Genomic DNA, 10,551 nt, shown 5'->3' on the forward strand with positions numbered 1-10,551 from the left:
TAGATGGACAGTAATCAGCAAGAAAGGTCTGCGCTACAGAGTCGCGCTGGGACAGATGGGAACTCATTAGATCAGCCTTAGGGGCTTTGTGCGTTGCCTGGACACTATTAGCAAAGCAAGTCTCAAAAACTTAAACCAGCTTATAACTATAGGGACCACAGGCCTCAGCCTAGTGTCTCACAGAGTCTTCATTACTTAGGTCTGCTGCACTAAAGCTGTTGTGATTGCTAATATTTTCTCTAGTCATTAAATGCTCAATTTTCTTTTCCTTGTTGACGAACAGTGCAATTCAACTTCTCTTATTGATTTATTTAATGAGATATATGACAGGGACCAAACAATGACACTATATACTGTGTACATATACGTATTCATATTTCATGTACAACAATAATTTGCCACAACATGTATGATTCAAAAACAAGCTGAGAGTTAGATACAAATAAAAGATTAATTGAGGGCTGTGGGATGTAACATTTTGACCACAATAGGATCATCTTAATTTCCCCTTTGATTAATCATGATTGAATCTCATACAATTTATCCTTGATCATGCTGTGTCCTGTACAACTGAATGAGTCTTGGCCTGATTGCTTTAACTAAGGCATTGTTGTTTTCATGTCATCAGAAGATCCCGACCTTTGACTTTGTAACAACCCCAACCAGAGTGGGAGGGATGAGCCGAATGTATAAAGACAACAAACTCCTTCCCATCGGTTTTGCATATTACAAGTGTGACAATACTGTAAGTGATTTGTGTCTCGTTCCTCGTTGGAAGAGTGGGATTGAAGAAATTGCCACAGCAAGATCAATAATCAAACAATTTCCATCTTATAAAGCATTTTTTAAATATATCTTATGAAAATCCATTGCCCATTAGCTCCATAGTTGTAAATTGCTTTATTGATAATAAATCCATTAAGTTGTCTATCAAAGTATGTTTTATCATGTTTCATATAATACATTTAATTTAAGAGAAATCAACCTTTGTTAATTCAAATGCTTTATATAAAGAATGTTGGGTCGTTTTGCTGTAGAACCACCTCACGATTGGTTAGGATGCAGCTTCCCACAGGCAGCTTGGATTTCATCACCCCCTCGTCCCTAATTGCATATATAAATATTCACATAACCAGGAGCATGACGGAAGTGAAGAGCCAGCACCTTTTCTTTTCTTTTCCTCATGGGAGTGTATGAAAAATAGACTGATAGTAATGCTTTATAATTTAAAGTATTACTGTTAACAGGTCTGTTAACAGGTCTGCTTGACTCGGCCAAAGGGTGAGAGAGAGAACTGCTACATTTACTGGGATGTTGTCTTGGGGCGAATGGGAACTGAGCGTTGCAGGCCAGTGAGAGTGGCTGCTGTCCAGCTAATCCTCTTTGCACTCCTCACTCCTGCCGCTGCGCTTCAACGCAATTGTTGACTTCATTTCAAAACAGTCAAGGTGGTGACCCACAACTCTGCCACACTACCACTCAACCCTCATCTTGGCCGGACTCTCATCCCACTCTGCTCGTTTGGATTCTTTGTGGCAGGGGGGACGATTTTCTCATTTATGGATTACACCTTCATTTTTAGATTGGTACACGATTCCTGTGCGATGGAATCAGGAAAAGTGGATTATGACAACCTGGCTGAATTTATCCCAGGACAGAAGCTGGACAGGAGCATTGGATGTACAATATCGGAAAACATACAGGTCAGTTTTCTATCTTCAACTTATTTATTTTACCCAGAGTAGGAGTCAATTATAGCAAACAGCAGGCCTTAATTCAAAAAGTCTGTATACACATTGTCAGTGTTAAAATTGGCAGCAGGCCTGGTACAGCTGGATAACAGGTGATCTTTCCAAAGCATATAAGGCTTTAAAAGTCAATAGAGATGTACCATTCATTCACATGGCAAGTTATTTAACTGCCACTGTGAAAGCCTTAATTCTAAACTGCAGCTCCTTCATAAAGAAGCGTTTCATCATATCAGCGTGGATACGTCATGTTGTTGGGCATCTGACTGGTGACAGGTGACTGAGTGGGTGGGACGGCCGCATGAACACAGCCAGAAGGTCCCGGAGGAGTTTAACTCTGGGCATTAAACAGCTCAGGTCTAAATCTGGCTGCCAGTTAATTTGCTGGAAAGCTTCCTTTCTTCTGGCACATGCTGTGTCAACACGTGGAGCCTGTCAGGTGACCTTTTCCAACATGTCTGACTATGTACAGCACTGTTACTCCTGTCGCTATAAACAATTTTAAACATAGAAGATGCACAGGTTTTTTTTTGGAAGGTGAAACATTTATTTGTACTTATATTATGCTGGTGTAACTTGAACAGCATGTGAAGGGCTGTAATAACTCATGCAGTGTGTTCATACTCATAAAGTCACAAAGACTCCCCTTTAATGTAGTTTAAGTTCAGATGTTGTTGCTGTTACTATGTGTGGAAAGCGTAAAGAAGACATATCAAAATGAGCAAACTGTGGCCTCAAGGAAATCCAATGTGAAGAAAGTTTTCCCATTAAAATACTTTTTAATGGGAAAACTGCCATTACTGCTGCTGACTGTGTTAACTGAGCATTTCTATCAGTGATGTACCAAAAAAGAAAATTCCACTTACAATGTCAAAGATTTAAAGATTTGCTGTCGGAGCGTGAAATGTCTGTGAGTAAAGTCTCATCGGCCTCCATCTTCTTCTCTTTAACCTCCTGCATCGTCCCTGCTCCCTCTCCAGGCTGCTGCTTCTTCCTCCTGATCTGAGACCAACAGCCTAAGTCAGCTGAGGTCGACACCATGGTGACCTTCACGGAGACGACACAGGTTTCCCCCATGGGGCTGTGCGAGCCCCCCTGCCTGACGGCAACCCTGTCACCCGGGCTGCGGCGGAAAAAGTTGCTGTGGCAGAATGCTGTCAAACACATCATCATCCAGCAGGAGCTCAGTGCTCAGGTGATCCCACACTCAGAGATCAGTGAACCTGTTGCTTGAACAGCTTTGTTTTCATTCTTTTGTACACATTCCCCTACAAGACTACACAGAATGTATGAGCTGAAACATGACATCTGACCTTTGAAACACAAACTGAGAAAAATAGTACCTGCACTGTCTGATGATATGTGTGAGTGGCATCATGAACATAGGTTACAAAACCACACAACTCTCGATTATCACTGTAACCGGAGTGTAAAGTGTCAATAGACCCAAATCACCAAAAAATACATTTAGTCAGTTAAGGTGTTGTATAGTTTAGTATAATTTTGACTTTACAAACAGATCAAACAAATAAAATCTGCTAAAGCTGAACCACACAACTGTAAAGATATGGTGGCCAACATTAGACAGATATAGATACATAACTTATATGAAGATACAAATGTTCATATCAGTCATATTGATCATTATTGAGATAAATGTGACATTATTATTTATTGTATGTTTGAAGACTTTGGCCTTGAGGGAAGGTTATAGTTTTAGATTCTTCTATATGGGCATAGATTGACACTTACACCTATTGAATTAATTAAACTGGTATTAATCTTGATATTTTTTCATCACCCAGGTCTAGTGCCAACCCTTGAAAGTGTCATGGATCAGTGTCCAAAAGTGCAATCCAGTGGAGTGTAGAGCACATATATGATAAAAAGGCACTTTGTAAATGGTCAAAATGTGTTTCCAACCATAAGGCCATTACTATATCATTGCACTGGTCTCTTTTTAAAGGACTCGTATGATAGTTGGCAAAAAGAACAGGAATTATACATGTTACTGTAAACGCTTCTGGTTTTATGTTGTGACAGGTTGGTGTGGAACCAGCACAAAAAATAAGTGTGACAGATGCCTACATGGAGGAGATCAACAGACAAATCCGCAACAAGGGCTCTCGTGGGGTCACGAAACGTCGCTCCTCCACACTCAGAGTCCACCCCTCCCAGCCCAGGGGCTCGACCTGTCCACGCAGCAGCCTCGGCGGTTGTGACTACAACAGCGATGCCGACTTCTTTGTGCACTGGGGCCGCACTATTCATGGGGTCTACATACCCTCCCTGAGGCACACCTTCAAATCCCGTGACCTGGAGAAACTCTACCAGCAGCACTCTTCTCACCAGAGACGCAACTCTCTAGCTATCACAAACGTAATCGACGCTGTGGCCAAGCTGCACGTGTTGGTTCTGTACCTGGCGTTGGCCCCTGAGGATTTAATAGACTCTGTGCGTGGCGGCCTGACGGGCCTTTTCATGATGTTCGCTATCGCACTGTGCATCGTGGTGTTGACCTGCAAAGACTCCTTGTCCCCGCGGTGGCTCCACTATGCTGGCCTGGCTAGCTGGTTATCGCAGACAACACAGGTGCTGGGAGGACTGGTATACGGTCTAGAAAAAGACTCTTCGTGGTACGTTTTGTTCACGCTGTTCGCCACATACACGCTGCTGCCCTTACCTCTGTTGTGGGCCATGTGCGCTGGCTCCCTTACCTCAGTGCTGCACCTGCTGGTGGAGATAGTGCACTACTACAATGATGCAATGCTGTTGAGAAAGGTGAGTAAATAAACTGATTGCCTATAAAACTATTTTTCTCATATTGATATTACAGTGGTATGTCTCATATTATTTTTGATTATTCATTATAAATTCTGGAAATTACTCCTTTACTAGACAATGGTTTAAATGTTCAACTAAGAGAATCAAGCATTCCTCCTCCTGATAGATGTGATATAAGATTGTAAACATTGGCTTAGAAAGTAAAATCTCAGTGTGAACATTTTAAAATGAACCTTTTATATATTCAGATCAAGATATGCTTTATCTATAATTTAGATTTGACACTAGCATTGCTATAATTCCTTTTATTGTAATTAGATGTTTTGGATGTTCCCGGTTTGAAAACGTGAACAATAGTGAACAATATTTTCTCACTTGGATGCAGGTGTTTGCCAAAGGCCTGCTGTACCTGGGCATGAATACAGCCGGCCTGTTTATCCACTACTTGACAGATCACGCCCAGAGGCAGGTTTTCCTGGAGACGCGGCGCTGCATTCAGGGTCGCCTCAAACTAGAGCAAGAGAACCAAAGACAGGTGAGGGCGGCCATCTTGGAGGTACATGTAGACACAGACATCATTTATTAAGACAGCTGTAGACTGTTATTACTTTTACGATGGAGGGATAACTTCAGTGTGCTAAATACCTTGTGGCCATCGGGGGGTCCATTTTCCAGAGACCCCCAAGAATTTTGCTGTTTCAGGGGGTCTCAAGGTATTTCTCACTCAGGATAGGAGGCTTCTCGAAATCTCTTGTGAAATGCAAACAGAGTGTCTGCTGGTTAAATCACGGGATTATTATGTCGGCAAACAGGAGCGTCTGGTGCTCTCAATCCTGCCTCGCTTTGTTGCCTTGGAGATGATCGCTGACATGAGCTCTTTGGAAGATGAACTCAATCCTCAGGAGTTTCACAAGATCTATATACACCAGTACAAAGACGTCAGGTACACACACACACACACACACACACACACACACACACACACACACAATAGAATTAACAAGGCTTATACATATCTAGTTAACACTTTAATTTACAATAAGTCTAACATGTGTTGACAGGTTCGACAAGAAACTGGACAGTGACTTGAATGTGTTCATTGAAATTGGTTCTTACACAGTTATCTCTCCTCTCTGCAGCATCCTATTTGCAGACATCAAGGGCTTCACTCTATTGTCCATGAACCTGTCGGCTCAGGATCTGGTGCGAACCCTCAACGAGCTCTTTGGACGCTTTGACCGTCTGGCAGAGGTAAAAACCTCTGCACCTTTTATTTAATTTAGCTATTTATCATACAGAACAGGTTTTTTTTTTTTAGAAAAGTAACATTATAACTTCCCTGGTTTCTTCTCTCACAACAGGATCACCACTGCCTGCGAATCAAGATACTGGGAGACTGTTACTACTGTGTGTCAGGGGTCCCTGAGCCACAGCGGGCCCATGCTCGGTACTGTGTAGAGATGGGCCTGGCTATGATCAGCACTATACGGTCAGCCGACCCTGAATTCTGAATCAAACTGTCAAAGTTACCTGTTACATATGATGATCTATCACAAAATTATTCATACAATTTGGTTATTCCATTCTGACCTTGAATTCCAACCAACACCAGGGATGTGCGGAAGCAGTTAAAGTTTGACTTGGACATGAGGATTGGGATCCACACCGGCTCTGTCCTATGTGGAGTTCTGGGGCTACAGAAATGGCAGTTTGACGTCTGGTCCTGGGACGTGGGCATCGCCAACATGCTGGAGGCCGGGGGAATACCAGGGTGAGTGTCCCTGCTGGTCCCAAAGACTCTATATGAAAATGAACAACCCCTCTCCACTTCCTGCTCCTCCACATTTCCACCAATCCTTCCTCTTCTCCATCACCCAGACGCATCCACATTTCCAGGGCGACTCTGGACTGTCTACAGGGCACCTACAAGACAGAGGATGGCCATGGCCGCGACAGGAACGACTTTCTAAGGCGGCACAACATCGACACTTTCCTCATCTGCCCTCAGGAGGGAAGGTACAAGGTTGACCATGCCGAACCGCCGAGAGTCCTGAAAACGAACCGAACGTGGAACCCAGAGATGCCTTTCGGGAACGCCATTGACATGAACAGTGTAGGTGCTTGAGTACAACATAAAGGGATATCATTATGTGCTTGGTGTCATACACTAAAAATGGTTTTGATTCAAATATCAATCGATTATTTATAACAGAAAATATGAACTGATAAACCTCAAGCCTTTGTGTGGGAAAACTGAAAATACAGATCCCACAACAGACCTGTCTTTGTATATTTTATTATCAGAAGCTTCAAACCTTTGCAAAGGGGTCAATACAGAGACAGTCACCAATTATCTTTATGCTCTTGATGTTATCTGCTGGGAAGAAGATGGAAACCAGACGTAAAGCATTGATCTGATCTGCCGCCGTAACAATGATTTAACGATTGTTTGCACATCCAAGGCGTTAATCAGCTTCATGGCAGCACACTGCAGTTTCTCACTCTTAAGTAAGCAGAAAGAGAACGGGACCTCATAAATTCCATCACATTTTCTTTCCTTACTGTAGATCCTGGCTTCCTTTACAAATGGCTCGCTGCCCAACATATGGCTGTCGACCTCCAAAGAGATCAACAAACGCATCCAGCATGCTATTGAGGTTCGCAGCAGTGAGCGTATGCACAAGGAGCACATCACCCCGCTCACCCTGGTGTTCAAGGACACGCACATCGAGGACATGGTAAGCAGGGCCGGGGGAGAGTCAGGCAGGAAAGTCATGCGTTCATCTTCAGGTACCTGAAATGTCATGGTGATGTTTATTTGATGTCTTTTGGTTGCTCCAGTTCTTCCAGATGAGAGACGAAATGTTCAACTCCAACTTGGTCTGCTCCTTCATCATGCTCCTGTTTCTCATGGCTGCCCAGGCCCTCATCCCGGCTCCCAGGTAGGAAAACACTAGCCCCGTCCAGTCAGAGCTGCATTCCATTTATAAGGGGTTCATATATTCCCATATATTTATACCTAAACTCTAAATAAATAGTAATCAACATTCCCTCTATACCAGCAACAACAAGTGAAGTAGAATAACACTCAGGAGGGTGCCTACCCAATTAGCTTTCATGAAGCTGCCCCAAATTACTGTGTGTAAGGATTAGTGGGTTAGGGTGAGTTATTTATTATACCAGATTTTTTTTCATCAAGGTCTATGAATTATTAAATCGTTAAAACTTCCAAAAACAATCTATCTCGCAAAGTTAAAAAAAGGTCAAGGAAATCCTGGATCTACACCAACATTTTATGGTTTCTTTCTTGAAGCGTATTGCATCCTTCCACAAATTGTCATTGTAGTCCGGGCAGAATCTTTTTGATTAATCCTGTCATCTTTGCTCATGCAGAGTAATGCTCCAAGATAAATAAGTTACAACACATTATCTTTATGAACATGATGAGTTATATCTTTTTCACCAAAAATATCAGCTTTGTACTTACATTTTTACTATGTGTAGTATATTTTACTTTGGTGTCATGGTCAGGTTTTCACTCCCTCACCTCACTCCCTTCGGCCTCTTGTCCTCTTCCCTCATTCTTCCTCTGAAGGATGTTTCCGGCCGTCCTCCAGTTTTCCGTCTTCTTGCTGATCTACATGCTGCTGCTGCTGTTGGCCCTGGCTGAAGAGTTCAAGTGGGCTCCTGCATCGCTGCAACACCTCTGCTGCTGGATCCATGAGAACAACAGCGCCCGCAACCTGCTCACCCTCACCGCAATCCTCATCAACTTTGGCTTGGCCTCGACTGACATGGTGAGAGAGAAAACATGCAAACTTTCAGACATGCTGTGTAGCATGACTGACCCTCATAAACCCTTTGAACACCAGTAAATCTAATTAAAAGGGCATTCAATCCTGTTTATCATGCACTTGTGTAACCAGAAAACATAAGTGAACACTTAAGAAATATCTGCATTTATGTATAAACTTGTCTTGAAAATTATTAAATTTGTATCTATGTTACTAACTATTGAGCTTAAGATACACAAATCAGTGTGTTGACCTTATCCATGTCAAACAGATTATAATAACATTCACAATGCAGAATGGAAAAAGTGAACCCTTCATCACGCCGTCAGAAGCTAATGTTTAAGTTGAAATTATTAAATTGGGACCAGAGGATGTTCGAGCACTTAAATCCAAGGGTTCACTTACATTTCCACCAGCACAGTAGATGTTTAATGGGTTAATTTAAGAAAACACTATAAATATTCATGTTTGTGTTTTGTTAGCTTAAGCACATTGTGTTTGTTAATTTAGCTGATGATCATTAACTATTTCATGTGCTATTAATACAGAATACCAGGTCATTTCAAAGGGTTTACCGACTTTCTCCCTGTCCTTTTGTGTTCTGTTATTTTCACAATCCCTTATAAAAGGCATGTGGGTAAACAAGAGGGCCACACCTCCCTGCTGAAGGAGGCAAACTGTGTTTTCAGGCCTATTTGACAAATCACACAACATAAATGTGGAAACTGTGGTCACCTGGGTCTTTGGAAAACATTAAGGATGTGTTAAATTAATGATTAACGATGAGTGATTTTCTTTGCTGTTTTGTCCAAGATTGTAACTGACACCTAGAGAAACCCATCGTAGGGCAGGAGAGGTCCTCGGGTTCATTCTCACAAACGTCAGCTCAATTCTTGAGTATGTCTTAAATGAGAAATGTGCATCTGCTTCACGTGACACTGCTTCATTCAGCCTTTTGTTAGCAGTCAGAGGTTTTTGCTGATGTTGTGTGTCTTGGGTGCAGGTTTGGTGTCTTCTCGCTAGCACAGGAGAGGCCGAAAAGATGGACAGAACTAACACAGCCTCGCGTCCCCTCACCGTCTGCACTTACCCTGAGGTGGGTTTTATTTTTACCTACTCAAATGAGGTTATGTATTAACGGATGTGCAGGACACCAGACACCGGTTTGTGGGAATGGTCTAATAACATTGAGTAAATAGGTCAAACATCGAACCACTTAATCTGTGTCCTCAAATTTTTGATATATTTCTGTTTTCATCCTCTGACGCTCCATCTTCTTCTTTTCTTTAATGTTTCCTCAGGTGTTTGTGCTGAGTGTTGTGATAGCCATGGTCACTTGTGCCGTGTTTCTGCGTCTCAACTCCCTGCTGAAGCTGGCGGTCTTGCTGCTGGCGGTGGCCGTGTACTCTTACCTCATCCACGTGGCCTTCCTCACGCTCGCACGCCACGATATGCAGCAGAACATGTACTGTCCTGCTTTCTTTTTAAGGACATTTTCCATTTTATAACCCATAGTTTACATCTCTATATTCCACCTCTCTTCATTTACTTCTGCACAGGTCTCATTATGTCCGGAGGAAAGGAATCTCCATTATCTTCATGATGATGTTTATTGTTGCCGTCTTCTACAATGGACGACAGGTAATTAGTTTGCTCGTTTTTGATTAACAGTCGTCATGGAATCACTTCCCTGACCTACATTGTAGACCCAAACAATAGTGAGCTGACGCGTAGCACCGGGTGATTTCTAATATGTGGTGTATCTATCTACTCTTGGTTCTCCAGTGGGAAGCCACTGCCAGACTGGACTTCCTGTGGCGTCTGCAGGCCCAACAGGAAGTGGAGGACATGAGAGAGCTGCGGGAACACAACGAGTGTTTGTTAAACAACATCCTGCCCATGCACGTCGCCCGACATTTCTTGGACCGGAGCAAGAATGACGAGGTACCAAAGACACCCCTGAACCCGTCTCTGACGCTGACAACGAGTTCACAGGAATCTTCCTGAGCAAATGTATTTATTCTCACATTATTTGGACTTCAACACCTTTTTCAAGGAAGAAGAAAGATATAATGATAAGAATCCACATCTTTTGTACACTTCGTTATGTTTTGTTGAAACGCTTAGTGTTTTTTTTTATAACAGCTGAAATATTAGTAGACATGTTTTTGAATTTTCCCCCCAAACCTTGCAGTTTATCACATCATTTTCATTCCAGGAGCTTT

At 42.5% G+C, this 10,551-nt stretch overlaps 1 protein-coding gene across 1 annotated transcript in view; it reads left to right on the plus strand.

Moving 5' to 3' along the window:
* Positions 1-1,447: 1,447 nt before the first annotated feature.
* Positions 1,448-10,551, plus strand: part of si:dkey-206f10.1 (adenylate cyclase type 8) — a gene marked incomplete in the record, with an annotated part of 10,974 nt that continues 1,870 nt past the window's right edge. The window contains 16 exon segments of the mRNA XM_062411906.1: positions 1,448-1,703; positions 2,729-2,943; positions 3,792-4,529; positions 4,918-5,067; positions 5,345-5,475; positions 5,672-5,783; positions 5,894-6,021; positions 6,145-6,303; positions 6,411-6,645; positions 7,100-7,270; positions 7,374-7,474; positions 8,128-8,329; positions 9,330-9,422; positions 9,628-9,791; positions 9,886-9,967; positions 10,112-10,270. Coding sequence (XP_062267890.1) covers positions 2,788-2,943; positions 3,792-4,529; positions 4,918-5,067; positions 5,345-5,475; positions 5,672-5,783; positions 5,894-6,021; positions 6,145-6,303; positions 6,411-6,645; positions 7,100-7,270; positions 7,374-7,474; positions 8,128-8,329; positions 9,330-9,422; positions 9,628-9,791; positions 9,886-9,967; positions 10,112-10,270 — 2,781 coding nt within the window.

The sequence above is a fragment of the Platichthys flesus genome, chromosome 18 (assembly GCF_949316205.1).
Source record: "Platichthys flesus chromosome 18, fPlaFle2.1, whole genome shotgun sequence".
In the NCBI taxonomy this organism is placed as follows: Eukaryota; Metazoa; Chordata; class Actinopteri; order Pleuronectiformes; family Pleuronectidae; genus Platichthys; species Platichthys flesus.